This window comes from Poromitra crassiceps, assembly GCF_964638095.1.
Source record: "Poromitra crassiceps genome assembly, chromosome: 19".
In the NCBI taxonomy this organism is placed as follows: domain Eukaryota; kingdom Metazoa; phylum Chordata; class Actinopteri; order Beryciformes; family Melamphaidae; genus Poromitra; species Poromitra crassiceps.
The window spans coordinates 10,466,651-10,481,945 of NC_139646.1; the positions used below are offsets into that span (position 1 = coordinate 10,466,651).

Here is a 15,295-nt window from a genome sequence, read left to right on the forward strand (position 1 = left end):
ACCTTGGTAAATGTCCCCCCAATGTGGTTTCAAGTAGACAATCCTCAACACAGTAACTAAAATAATATGATCATATGATGCATAATGATAATAGGCAGATGATAACAAATCACCTGCTCTTTATTTGCATCTGATGAATATGTATTGCCAACAAATGAGAAGCAAGTCACATATTCGTGAACCGATACTGCATACAGGAAAGCCTTAAAGGAACAGTTCACCCAAAAAATGAAAATATACGGTGATCATCTACTCACCCTTATGCCAGTTGAAACACAGGTGATTTGAGACAGAAAATCAGTCACCATTCAGTTCAGTACAGTAGAACTGAAGTCAATGGTGACTGGTTCTCTCTCTCTCTCTCTCTCTCTCTCTCTCTCTCTCTCTCTCTCTCTCTCTCTCTCTCTCTCTCTCTCTCTCTCTCTCTCTCTCTCTCTCTCTCTCTCTCTCTCTCTCTCTCTCTCTCTCTCTCTCTCTCTCTCTCTCTCTCTCGTGCTGGCTCCTCCCTGTGTGTTATACAGTATGGACAAACTTCACCTTTTTTTCAGCTGACATGAGGGTGAGTAGATGATGGCAGAACTTTCATTTTTGGGTGAACTGTTCCTTTAATCAACATTGTGTACAAATTGCAAATCATCATGCTGTCCTTAAACGTAGCACAATGGTACTGTGCCGCGGTGCTGGAAGCAGAGAATATGGTTTAAATCAGCTTCACCGAACAGTGAGTGACGATGGGGAGGAGCACTGTACCTTCTGAAGGGAGGGAAGCCACACAGGAGTATGTAGGTGATGACTCCAGCAGCCCAGATATCCACCTTCAGACCATAGCTGTGAACAGAAAAGAGTAGCATGGAGTGAGGGAGTGGAGAAACGCTGGTAGATGGGGGCAAGGAACAGGTCAGTGAAGCGTTTCTTACAGCTATATAGACCAAATCACCGTGACGTCACCATGTAAACAACATTTACTTCAGGGTACCACTTCAGGGTACCACTTCGGGAAGGCGCCAGGTTTAAATTTGCGTGTTGTCAAATAAATGCTGTCAAACTCTCGTTGTTTTCGGCCGACTACTTTCAATTTAAATGTTCAAACGGTTGGTAAACATGCTTGTCCGACGTATCTAGCCTTTCTTCTGTGTTTGTTTTATGTAGTGTTAGCTAGCTAATAACGTTTGTTTACAACTGTCAAACTCGCTGTTTTTTTGCAGACTCGTTAACGTTGAGGCTACTGACGCCGCTCGGATACAGCTCGGAACCCGTATGTTGTAGCTGTAGCAAGCCTGTGCTGCCGAATCCAGAGTTCTCTTTGCTCATGTTTGCCCTTTGCAGAGGGAATTTAGAATAATCCAAATCTTGACCCGCTCTTTATGGTCACTGGACACCCAACAACACAACACGAACGAACCATTTTTGTCTTCTTTGTCTGTTTTTGTCTTCAACACGTCAGTTTGTGCGGAGGTAACCGGAAACCAGGGGTAACCGGAAGTAAATGTAAACATCCCCGGTGATTTGGTCTATACTTCTTCGCTTCTTCTTTTTTAGCAAACAATTTCTATTCCCACCACTGTCCTGTAATGTTCCAAGCAAATCAACAAGTCAACAGGGAAACACAATAGAGGACTGTGCTGCTGCACAATGCTGATTCAAAGCGATTCAGAAAAAAATTCAGAAATTCTCCACATGAGGGCAAAACACACTTTAAACAATTGAATTCCTTGATTTGGCGATAAAAGATATAAATACCACAGTAACCAATTTATGGTGGCATAGACAGCGGTGTCGCTTCATTCAATATGCAGAAATACTAACTAAATAGCAATCTGCCCTAACCTCCTCTCAAAACATATGGCCCATCACCAACAGAAGGCTTCCAGACTGGTATTCTTAGCCAAACAGATGGCTCCATTTAAATTAACACACAGATCAGTAAACGCATGATGTATGTTCTCATATAAGGAACACATAGGCTCCCTTAGTGAAAGGTCAACCAAACGTCTACTATCGGTACTGGAAGCAGGACACTCTGGCAAAACAAGACAACTTACCCAGACTCAGAAATGATCTCCGGAGCCACGTAGGTGGGGGTCCCACATACAGTGAACAGGGGCCCCTCCACCACCGTGGCCAGGCCAAAGTCCCCCAGCTTTAAAGACTTGGTGCCATCTGGGTACTCAAACACCTAAAGGAAACACACACAGATGAAAGCCAGTCACTGTGCAATCAATATGAGGCTCTTTGGGTTTATTTGTGTGCGTGTTTTCGTACGCACCAGCAGGTTCTCCGGTTTGATGTCTCTGTGGACGATGTTCATGCTGTGCAGGTACTTGAGGGCTCCAGCTAGGTTGTAGACCATGGCGCTGGCGTCTCTCTCCGTGTACTTGGCGGAGGAGGTGATGGCATCGAATAGATCCCCTCCCTGCAGCGACAACATCATCACGTCACACACAGAAAAAACAGTTGCACATGTGACAGGGATGAGGATCACGCTATTCCCCCAGTTCCCCTCCCCCCGGAACAGGCCAGCCAACTGACCAGAGGAGGCACTAGTGCAGTAACCAGGACACATCCTACTATTATAATTGGAGAGCTGTGTGTGTGTGTGTGTGTGTGTGTGTGTGTGTGTGTGTGTGTGTGTGTGTGTGTGTGTGTGTGTGTGTGTGTGTGTGTCCGGAGTTCCAAGGCTCACAGTTAGCTCTGATCGCCTCCCCCCAAAAATGTAGAGGTCTGGCAGCAATATTTTACGCCTTCACACTCACATAGACATTGTGACACCATCAATGATGTCACAATGTCTCGAGTGACATCACTAATGACAAGAAATTGGCTCGAGCCAGAGAAACTCCGGTTGAGCATGCTAAGCACGAGTTGGCATGAGTTTGGTGACACACACCCCAAAAAAGTGTGCCCATGGTTTATTGAGCATGCTTCATGCTCAACAACCTAGAAATGAGTGTGCGATGCGCGCAATTTTCTAGTACCCTTAAAGTCGAGCTGAACCCAAAAATTACTTTTATTTTATTTTAGTTCAAATACCTGGGTATGCAGTGTACCTATTTAATAATGTATGCAAAAAAAATCACAAAAATCTAATTTCTTTAGTTTTTCACACTTTTTCACATCAAAAGTTCATTTTTCAAGATTTCATTCATAACAGTAATCTACAGTTTGCTGACGTCACCTAGTACTATCAAATTTCTACCCCATTTCAACCAATCATATCACAACATGGCAGCTGTCAATCAAATCTTCATTTCAGGATAATTTTCTCTTCCAAATGAAAGAGAAAATGGCGCCTAGTGCCTGTCATCTGGCTAAGAATGCAAAGAAATGTAACTGGCTCGTTAAAACGTTAAAGATTCCAGGCGGGCGGGCAGCACCCATGCATCGGATTGTCCGCTCGTTCTGCACAGAATCAGCTGGCTGCCTGGTACTCGGCGGATCCCACTCGCGTAGCACGACAACACGTTGAATCCCACTCGATTTGGGGGTGGAACACGCCAGGATTGGCCAATGCCAAAGCCAGTCCCCAGAATTGTCAAATCAAATCATCGACACCCTATATGGTCCGCCTCTCAACCCTGTCATCTCAGACAAGATTTGTTTTCAGTCTCTGACGCTCGCGCTCTTGCATTCCGTTCCGGTTCACTTCGAATTTAATCCGGCTTCCCACCCGCAGACACGGCCAATTGTGCCTGTATGGATGCCCGACCAAGCCGGAGGTAACACGGGGACACGAACCTGCGACCCTCGTGTTGGTAGGAAGGGAATCTACCGCTGCACTACCTGGACACGCCCCATCTCTCTGTGTTTCAGCTGCTTGCTGTGTTGTAGTCTGTTAAAACAGACTGTCTCATCTACATCCGGCGAATGCAGCTATATACAGTCTGTACGTTACACCCCCAGAACATGCACAAGGAAGTTGGGAAAAAAACCTTCAGACTGGAAGGAAGTTCGGCAAAATCCGACCAATCACGACACGTGTGTCCACGAAAAAAAATTCTGATTGGACTAATGAGCGGAAGACCCGCCTTAAAAAAATTCTGATTGGACTAATGAGCGGAAGACCCGCCTTTCTGCTTCCCATTCCGGTTGGTGCATGATTCTCCTTCACGAAGTACAGACGGTATGGCGGAAGCATTTGGAAATTGCGGAAGCCAACTCGTCTGTTCTAAGAGACTAGCTGTGTTGTGACTGTGTGTTGTATTGGCCTGTGCAGTACCTTGACCAGCTCCATAACCAGGCAGAGTTCAGAGGGAGTGTCCACTTCCTCGATCAGCATGATGATGTTGGGGTGTTTCACCTTCCGCAGCACTGCCACCTCATTCTCGATCAGGTGCTCCTGGACACACACACGGACACACACACACACACACACACACACACACACACACACACAAGTGAGGGTGTTAGTGACATTGTTGATTGCATTTGAATCAGTCACTTTAGTGTGTGTGTCATTGTGTGCATGTGAAAGTGTGCCTCTGCAGATAATGTGAGGGGGGAGGGGCATGAATAAAACATGTGGGCCTAATCTAATTCTTTGTGTTAAGAGGATCAGAGACACAGGCAATACACACTGTGCTGAGCGTGCCTGTTAATAATGCACAGTGGAACACTAACATATGACCCCCGTGTGTGTGTGTGTGTGTGTGTGCGTGTGTGTGTGTGTGTGTGTGTGTGTGTGTGTGTGTGTGTGAGAGACAGAGAGAGAGAGACCTTTCCACTGCACTTGGCCTTGTCAATGATCTTCAGTGCATACTCTTTTCCTGTGGACCTAAATAGAAACAACGCAATTAGGAGATGAAAAACCGTAAGAGACAGTTTTTCCTCGCGTGCATCTCGCGTGACCCTGGCATGACAAGACCTGGCGGTCGGGTGGCCATGCCTGATCCCGTGCCTGACAGGGGGCCCGGGTTGGCTCATGAAGGCTTACGGCTGAGGGATGCCAATAGGTTAGGTCAAGATGGGGTAGGTTAGGCTGTAGATTAGCTAGATTCTTTGGTTGCTAGGTCATTCGGGTAGGTTAGAGTAGGCTAGGTTCAGTGGTTTTCAAACCTTTTGTGCCCGAGGCACACCAAAGGGCAAGACAAAATCTATATAACACATGTTATCACTCTACTGTTTTACTAATGCCAAATAAAATTTGACAAAGAACTATAGTACTCATGAAATATGTTTTAACAAAATAATTCACTCATAACTTTTTGTATACTTTAGGCTAAATTTGCAATAATAATTTATGGTTGTCACAGGGAACCACTGGGTTAGGCTGTGTAGGTTAACTAGACTCTTTGTTTGCTAGGTAGTTCAGGTTAAGGTTAGGGTAGGTTAGACTGTGTTTCTCCCTTGCCTGTCTTCCATTCTTGTTCTGTTCTCTCTCTCTCTCTTCTCCCTTCTCTCTCTTCACCCTCTTCTCTCCTTTATCCCTCTCCTCCATTCTCCCTCTCCTGTCTTCTTGTTCTCTTCTCTCTCTCCTTTCTTTGCACTCCTCTCCTCTCCTCTCCTCCCTCTCTTCTCTGGCTATGCTTGTTTTTATAAGCGTTATATAAGCTGTTCAATTCTGTTTATTGATTGCAGTTAGCTAGACCGAGCGAGACACATTCTCTGTAAAGTCCTCTGAAGCATGCTTGTGAATTGAGGCTATACAAATAAACTTGTCTTGGCAACAGTGAGTGTTTCACCTCTAATGTGTCAGAGAGCATTAGCATGCAGCTATTAGAGTGCTGTTCACACACACACACACACACACACACACACACACACACACACACACACACACACACACACACACACACACACACACACACGACAGGCCTCTTCTCAGTCCACCTCTCCTATCTCTGTGCAGACAGTGTGCTGGCTCCAAGATTAAAAGGCTAATGAAGTGAATTCACCACTGGACATAATCCAGGAGATATTTCTGCCTGCTTGTCATCGGGCCGTACAAACCCTGATGGAGCAGTTAGCACATGCCATGCACAGCTTATTAAAGTGTGCTGGGGGAAGCACTGAGGCATGCTGCTGTACTAACACTGTAGATAGCTGCCAAATGTGGATTAAACACTTCCAATCTAATCTAATGTCTTTCACCTCGGGCGTCCTGGTGGAACCGTGGTCTATATGGTGCATAAAGTGTAAACACAAAGTCCCGGGTTCAAATCCCTGCCTTCTCCAGGTCTTTCCCGTCTCTCTCCACTTTCATCTGTCTAAATAAAGGCAAAAAAATATAAAAATATAAAACATATTTCACCTACCTCTCCACACACTCCTTGACCACAGCGAAGTTGCCATCTCCGATGACCTTGCCAATCTTGTACTTGTCCAGGACAGTTGAGGTGGGCAGGCAGCGGTTGCCATTAACTACCGAGGAGAGGCATGGGTTACAACAGGCAAGAGCAAGGACCTGAGACAAGCTGCTAAGAAAACTAAAGGTGGGTCTGAAGCAGACGCATCAATACTCAGACTTCCCCAGCCACTGACTTAAGGGGCCATATGCTGTCCAACAGAAATCATATACTGGTAACGAGCAACAGTTGTGTGATAAAGACTTTTAGTGGGTTATTGTGTTAATGTAGCAATAATTGAACATATGCGGACCAACGGCAGCAAATATGCCTCTCCTGCATCAGAGCACTGAGCACAGTGAGCAGCAATAATTATGTGCCCCCCCACCACACGCACGCACGCACGCACGCACGCGCAAGTCTGTGCTCACACAGCAGCGGGACATTTGACACGTCTCCTCCACACCAGGCTTCCAGGCTTTCAGCTTTACTCCAACAGCTTCTGCTGTGTATTAGTGTGTAAGCAGTTTGTGTCGTCTGGCCGCATGCTTGAGGGTGAGCAAGGAGAGGAGAGGAGGAGAGGTGAGGAGAGGAGAGGAGACGAGAGGAGAGACAAAGGAGAGGAGAGGTGAAGAGACGAGAGGAGGAGAGGTGAGGAGAGGAGAGGAGGAGAGGAGAGGAGGAGAGGAGAGGAGAGGAGGAGAGGTGAGGAGACGAAAGGAGGAGAGGTGAGGAGAGGAGACGAGAGGTGAGGAGACGAGAGGAGAGACAGAGGAGACGAGAGGTGAGGAGACGAGAGGAGGAGAGGTGAGGAGACGAGAGGAGAGACAGAGGAGATGAGAGGAGAGGAGACGAGAGGAGGAGAGGTGAGGAGAGGAGACGAGAGGAGAGACAGAGGAGATGAGAGGAGAGGAGACGAGAGGAGAGACAGAGGAGAGGAGAGGAGACGAGAGGAGGAGAGGTGAGGAGAGGAGAGGAGAGACAGAGGAGAGGAGAGGTGAGGAGACAAGAGGAGGAGAGGTGAGGAGAGGAGACGAGAGGAGGAGAGGTGAGGAGACGAGAGGAGAGACAGAGGAGAGAAGAGGAGAGGTGAGGAGAGGAGGAGAGGAGAGGTGAGGAGACGAGAGGAGGAGAGGTGAGGAGACGAGAGGAGGAGAGGTGAGGAGAGGAGAGGTGAGGAGACGAGAGGAGGAGAGGAGAGGAGAGGTGAGGAGAGACAGAGGAGACGAGAGGTGAGGAGAGGAGACGAGAGGTGAGGAGACGAGAGGAGGAGAGGAGAGGAGACGAGAGGAGACGAGAGGAGGAGAGGTGAGGAGATGAGAGGTGAGACAGGAGACGAGAGGTGAGGAGACGAGAGGAGGAGAGGTGAGGAGACGAGAGGAGAGACAGAGGAGAGGAGAGAAAGAAGAGGAGGGAGAGGAGAGACAGAGGAAGGGAGAAGAGGCGATACAGAGGAGAGGAGGGGAGAGGAGAGGAGGGACAAGGAGAGGAGGAGCGGAGAGGAGAGGAAGGTACCCTCGGGGCTCAGGTGGTTGCTCTGCTCCTGGTCGTTGCTGGATGAGCCGTTTACATTGGGGACAGAGATGTGATGTGAAGGAGGGATCTGCAGGGTGAGACAAGAACAATAGACATGAGTGCCTTGCCTAAAACAAAACCTGTAGCCCCGTCACCATGGCAACCTTAAGTTACCAGAGCGCGAGAGAGAGAAAAACAAGAACAATGCTATACACAAATAAAACATAATGAACCATGGTGGATCACTTGTCTCTCATAAACCTCAGATGAATAAGTTTGGCTGAAGACATTATACTGAATAGAATCCGATTGAGATCCTATGACTTTATAGAAGGTGTCAAAATAATGGAGTCATCTAAAAAGGATATACTTTGTAATAAGTCAGAAACTAAACACAATTGCACAAGTAATAATAATTGTGATGCTTTGACACTGAAAATGGGGAGGGGAAAAAGCTGTAGTAGAACGTACGCGGCATGTTGGAAAAAAAAAGAAAATGATTCTTCTGAACAGCACAGTTCCTTTACCTGCCCACCGAGCCTGAAATAAAGGAAGTTATTTATGTAACTGTGCTAATGGGGAATTCAAATCAGCTTGCACTTCAAATACGTGCAAGGTGTCAAGAGCCATCGCCATGGATCTCCTCCTCCACAGCCACTTAACTTCTCCGCATCGAAAACCATTCTAGCTGGAAATGAATGAATCATTGGTTAAGAGGGTCTTTTCCTAAAGAGCACCGCAGCGGCAATTTCAATGTCTTATGGCTCTCTTTTGAAATGTCAGCCATAAATAGTGCCAGCACCAAAATTAGCCAGGTCATCTTTTCCATTATGTAGTAGATGCTTTCTCAACTCCCCTACCTTAGTGCAGTATACATGTAAGGTCCATAAGATGTTTCTCGTGTACCTTAGCCTCAGGTATGGATCTATTATTCAGGCTAAAAGGAGAAACCACTGCACCACAGTGAGTAGGACTGCTTCATATTCTCCACTTATCATCTTTCAACATCTCTCACTTTCAAGAGCGTTTCAGCCGGATACATCAGAAAGTTTTTTCTTCCAATACCTCAGTACTTTTTGAGGCTCGCTTTACCTGACTCAAGATTCAAGATTCAAGATTCAAGATTCAAGAATCTGTGACCAGATTCTGTGCAAGTGTAGATGAACACACTTTATGTAACCATGAAGCCAAATTGGACAAAACCTTTCTTTTTTTACTTACTAATATTATTTTTTTTACTGTTTTCGTTTTTGTGTCTTTGTAATTTCTTGTCCCTCCTTGCTGTATTTGTAAAAAAAAAAAAAAAAAAAAAAGTGTTGCTCTACTGGTGTTATTTGCCTGCAAATATTAAAACGGTCAGTAAATCATGAAAAACGAATATCCCGCAGAAGTGCAGTGGATGGTTAAGTCTGTGAAAACCTTAGTGTGGAACAGTAGCTCCCTAGAAGAGGTTTGCCAGCTGGCTGCAGCAGTTGGAAATGCTGTACTTTGGGGACTAACAAGCAGCTCACACCAGGCCTCAGTCAATAAATCAGATTAGTATTGTAGGTCTACCTCCAATACATCACCGATCTGGCAGTCAATAGTCGGATGGTGGACAATTTCTCCATTCATTCTTTAACTTTAACCCAGGTGGAGACCATGCTGTTCTATATATTCTGATTCTATATGTATTGATCAAATTCAACAATTTCTAAGGATTAGATGAGAGTCAAGCACTTTGTTTTTCCAATGTAAACTGTAATACAAAATGACTGAGGTCATGGCTTCAGCCAATTGTGTTATTGTGAGCCTTGGTGTCAGCCCAAGCAAGATAGAATTTGGCGGTCTGGGAAAACATCCAAATGGTGTGAAACGCTCCAACGTTTAATGGTTGATGGCAATTTAGATTTTTTTTTATTGCACTTGCAATAGAAAATTTGTGATGATGAAATTGTGTATGATGACATTGGCTGTCGTAGTGAATGTGTGCATAGTAGTTATATTACTATATTAGTGGATGGAGGATTCTAGTGTGGCTGCCAGTTTTGTGTGTGCATGCGTGCGTGCGTGCGTGCGTGCGTGCGTGCGTGCGTGTGTGTGTGTGTGTGTGTGTGTGTGTGCACGTGCGTGCGCATGCGTGTGTGCTGTCTACAAACGGACATGCATGTGATGTAGTTTGTCACCTTAAGGCTGCGTATGGGTCGGGGGCTGGTGGGAGATGGGCTGGAGGACTTGGGTGACTTGGGGGTTGAGATCTGGCTACTTGGAACGCCGTTTACTATACAGAGAAACAGAGAAGGAGGAGGGGTAGAAGAGCACGAGGAAGAGACAGATATAAGAGAAAGTAGTCAGCAATGTGGAAAGAAAAGTTGTCATTGTTCATTGTCATTGAAGCGTTTCTTTGTTGTAATTGTGACGGAGTACGAGTGTTTTTGATTATGAGTAAGAAGGGTCTGTGTCAACATTTAAACAGCCAAGATGCATCCAAGACCGACGACTGACTATCCGTGCATTCCTTTATAACTGGGAGCTGGTAATCTTACGACTTCAAAGGTCATGAGCTGGGACGGTGACGTCACCAGAGCTGGTATTTCCCATTCCAAACTCATAGGAGCCTCAGCAGCCCCGACCTCAAAAATCCAAGATGGCTGCAAACAACAGTAGTTATAATATAATTGCAGAAATGTTGTTTAGCAAGGTTGAATTTGGATGACAATTCAGTGTGACTGAATTGAATGAAAAGATTAATCATAAGATTCCACATGCTGTGGATAGGAAGCACATCACAACAGCTTTGGTTCATACATAGCAGAAATGTTAGAAGGGGTCACTGTGAACAGAACTCGACAACATCAATGTACTGTACATCTCATGTGTATGGCATATCCTGAGTAGAGTGTCTTCCTATACAGCCAAGGTGCGCAGGCACAAAGCAGGGATGAGAGCTCCTATTTGAACGATTCATTCTCTGGACAATAGACTTATCTCAGTCAGCCGTCTTCTCTCTTCGTTTCTGGCACCCAGAGACATAATGCGTCAAACTCTCCACACGTTCTATCTCTTCACAAAGTCTAGCTGCCTGTATGAGCTCATTGGAGCTGGAAAGAAGGCAATTCACACTGCCTATGTTTCAGAGCTGTCAGCCCAGAATTGAGCAACAACGGTACAATGTCTAGCATGATGTGAATGCAAACTGGGTGTGTGATGATTCACGCGTTTGTTCACAACTTCACACTCTACATGTACCATTCATTCTGCTACAATTTGTAAGAGTTTTGAGGTCACTTATTGTGTGTGTGTGTGTGTGTGTGTGTGTGTGTGTGTGTGTGTGTGTGTGTGTGTGTGTGTGTGTGTGTGTACTACTGTTTCAGAGTCTCTGTTTCATGTTGCATTGTGAAGTAGTTTCCTATGCTATTCCAATACAGCAGACTACGCTGGATTGGAACTTATTTTCATCAGCCCACCATCTTCTGGGTGACTCAAGCCCCTTTTACAGTGGATTAGCCCCAAAAGCCCACTGGTGTTATCATTGACTGTTATGGTGTTATCCAGCAACATCTGGCTTTTGTCTTCAGCGTGAAAGAGTACAGTCAACATTCACTCCCGGGTCAAAATCTGGTACGGCTGCGAACAGACCCACACTCATGTAATCTGTCAGATGTATGCGGGATCCGACAAAAATAGAACAGGTGCATCATTTTTCCGTACCGCATGTATCGCCCATCAATTAACATGGGCAAAAGTCAATCCAGCAGTTTTAGCGGATCCGCAACTCAGCTCTGGTGTACATTGCCTGTAAAGCAGCTGATCCCCCTATTTTGACATAAGTTATATGTAGGCTATAGAAAGAGTCACCTCTTACAAATACCTAGGCTAGGCATATGGCTTGCTGAAAAGTTGGCTTTTAATGTGCATGCTGATGATAATCTGTTGAAAAAGCTTAGACTTAAACTGGCCCTGTTTAAAACAATGTTTTCCATTTGAAGCCAGAAAGAAAATTGTGCAAAGCTCATTTTTTTTAACTGTTTTAGATGGCATGCGACTTCATTCCAACTTAAATCAAATAAAATCGAAATAAAAAAGAGGTTCTGCATATCACGCTGCATTACGCTTTGTCACTTTGTAACAAGTGCAGGCTCACACGCTCATGACACACTCACTCACCATTACATTTGATATGAATCCTTAGGATGGTCCTCTCTATACCAGAGGAGAAAAACGCACATGTTGCTACAGTATTTATTGTCGAGACACTGTTAAGAAAACGACCTACTTACTGTATATCCCTAGCCTTATATCCTACCATAGCAACCATTTATAGCACTATATCTTCTAATCAGATTATTTTAAATGTCCTCAGGGTGCACTCAGAGTTTGGTAAAAAACCATGTTCTCTTTAGATAGATCCTAGTCTGTCCAAGTTTTAAAAAATTGTATTCCTATTGTACCTGTACTTTTGAAGACTGCCATTAGCCAAAGACTGATCATGTGCTTCAGGAATAGTCAGCCTTTACTGTAGTCACAAGAGAGGCAGAGATGCCATTTTGGGCGTTTGATGAGTTAAACTGTTGATCCAGGGTGGGCGGGGTTAAGAGAGACTCACCTGGGGATTTGATTGGAGACTGACTGGTGGAGTAGTGGATGGGTCGTCTTGCTGGAAAATAGGAGAAGGAGACTAATGAGAGTAGAGCAGAGTGCACTGGGAGAAATGATTAGCCTACTATAATTACATTCCCGCGTGTTTCGAAACGGCTTGAATTTCAAAATCTATTCGCAAGACTGGAGGCATTACCACTCCCCAAAACAGCCCCCCTGCTGCCAAACTCCCAGTCAAATCCCTGTTCTTTATATCTGACATGACGGCTTGTAGATAACTACTCAGCAAGCATAATGTCATCATCGCTGAATACACCACGCAAACTGCTCACAGCCACTCAGTACACATGCCAGTTAGGCAGTGGGGGGTGGGGGGGGGGGGGGGGGGGGCGTGTTTAGGGCGAGGTCAGATTTACTGAGCTGTCAGCCTGTCAGCCCAGAATTTAGCAACAATGTTACAATGTCTGGCATGATGTGAATGGAAAGTGGGTGTGTGATGATTCACGTGTTTGTTCATAACTTTGCACTCATTCTACATATCATTCATTCAGCAACAATGTGTAACCGTTTTCAGGTCACCTACTTATTGGTGACCTGCAAAGTGACAAGTTCATTTCTCTATAAATAAAAAGGTCATTTTAGTTTTACAGGGCTATTGCAGACACTTTCTTGGTTCTGCCTTCTAGTTATTGTGTCTAGTGTGTGTGTGTGTGTGTGTGTGTGTGTGTGTGTGTGTGTGTGTGTGTGTGTGTGTGTGTGTGTGTGTGTGTGTGTGTGTGTGTGTGCGTGTGCATGCGTGCGTGCATGTGTGCGCACGTGCGCTTGTGTGTTCTTCCTTCTAATACAGTGTCTGTGAGAAACATGGCAAAATTGCATGTTCTACTTAGCTACAGCTATGCATCATACCTGCTACAGCTATGCATCATACCTGCACCAGGTGACTTGCTGCGGCGTGAAGTTCCAGGGCTCTTGGTGCGGTTAGGAGTAGCAGAGCGGCTGTGCGATGTCTTCAGCACTCGGCATTCTGGGTAGACATACATCACACTGAGGGTCAACGCCACACACACTGTATACAACACACTGAGGGTCAACACCACAAGATTCAAGATTCAAGTTTATTATTTGTCCCAGAAGGGCAATTTGTGTGCAAGCAGATATAAAAAGCATAGCGAATACATGAAAAAACAAAACATGAACAAATTAAAACAAACATGGAGCATGGCAGCAGTTTTCCAGCAGAAAATGGATCAAGTAAACACAGGATAAAAGTAAAATAAAAACACACCTCAAGGGATCTGTACAATGTACTTAAAAGTAGTAAAGACACGTACAATGTACTCACACACACACACTGTATACAACACACTGAGGGTCAACACCACACACACACTGTATACAACACACTGAGGGTCAACACCACACACACTGTATACAACACACTGAGGGTCAACCTCACACACACTGTATACAACACACTGAGGCTCAACACCACACACACTGTATACCACACACTGAGGCTCAACACCACACACACTGTATACAACACACTGAGGCTCAACACCACACACACTGTATACAACACACTGAGGGTCAACACCACACACTGTATACAACACACTGAGGGTCAACACCACACACACAATATACAACACACTGAGGGTCAACACCACACACACAATATACAACACACTGAGGGTCAACACCACACACACTGTATCAGCCTCTATCAGCCAGCAGTGATTAATAGGTGGATTACTTCACTACATGTGAAGTAGTAGAACCCACACACCAAAGTATAGTTTAACTCTTTGCATGACAACACTTAGTTCTATGATGGATTTCAGATGTAATTATTTATCTCTTTTTTTATCTTCTAACTGGTCCTTCATGGATCCAAACCTGAATCCCTAACCTAACCCTCCCACAGGTCCACCTCCAATTGACTCAAATGATGTCAATCAGAAGCTCAATGATCAGATATCATTTTCTTGAATTTTCCAAGCGGTTTACACAGTCATCTTAACCCATTGATACCTGATGCCGCATTTGCGTGTATATCCCTCATTTGTGTGTGTATCCCTTTAAGACCGCGACCCGTGTCACGCGGTTCGTGGTCTTAAAGGGATACACACACAAATGCTGCATCAGGAATCAATGGGTTAATGTACGCTACAGTACAGTATGTGATATATTGAATTATATGTGAAATAATCTGTCTGTAAACAATTGTTGGAAAAATGACTTGTGTCATGGACAAAGTAGATTTCCTAACCGACATGCCAAACTATAGTGTGTTAACTTGAAATCTGTGGGGTGGTTTAAGCATGAGTTTTAATGAGTCCAAACAAAGTGTATGAAAACTTTCGACTTCAACTGTAATATGTGCCAATTATCTTCTCTGGTGATCTGCAGATCTACAGTACTAAATGCAATACAGTATATTATGCTATAACCATAACTAATAGTTTTATGCAGGCCTAGAGCTGTGTCTTATCTTTAACGCAGCATTCAATTAATTTCAGCATTTTGTGTTTTCCAAAGGAACACACTATGCAAGTTATCAGCACACACCATAAACCCATGAAAAATTTACGAGCTTTGGTAATGATGGCGTTTGCTGCGCGCCTGGTGCCACAGATGTTTCTGTGGTGTTGCACAGAGTTGCGTTCAGTAAGAGCAGATGTTATATAGAAGCTTGTGATCAAACTGTCAGGGGTCCTGACAGCTTTGTTGTTAATGAAGGGGTGGTGGTGGGACTGTGATGATACAGACATTAAAGACTCCCACAGAAGCACGCACGCACACGCACACACACACACACACACACACACACGACACTTTACAGCACCGTTTTCCTCATGTCAAACATGTCAGTCCTTGGGATATATTACATAATGTTGCATGATGTTTCAGATGTCTCT

At 44.9% G+C, this 15,295-nt stretch overlaps 1 protein-coding gene across 1 annotated transcript in view; it reads right to left on the bottom strand.

Moving 5' to 3' along the window:
- Positions 1-15,295, bottom strand: part of dclk2a (doublecortin-like kinase 2a) — a gene marked incomplete at both ends in the record, with an annotated part of 91,748 nt that overhangs the window by 8,829 nt on the left and 67,624 nt on the right. Inside the window, 10 exons of the mRNA XM_083655770.1 lie at positions 751-828; positions 2,043-2,176; positions 2,267-2,413; positions 4,217-4,336; positions 4,714-4,771; positions 6,252-6,357; positions 7,797-7,884; positions 9,962-10,056; positions 12,382-12,432; positions 13,303-13,398. Coding sequence (XP_083511896.1) covers positions 751-828; positions 2,043-2,176; positions 2,267-2,413; positions 4,217-4,336; positions 4,714-4,771; positions 6,252-6,357; positions 7,797-7,884; positions 9,962-10,056; positions 12,382-12,432; positions 13,303-13,398 — 973 coding nt within the window. The remainder of the gene's footprint in view (positions 1-750; positions 829-2,042; positions 2,177-2,266; positions 2,414-4,216; positions 4,337-4,713; positions 4,772-6,251; positions 6,358-7,796; positions 7,885-9,961; positions 10,057-12,381; positions 12,433-13,302; positions 13,399-15,295) is intronic.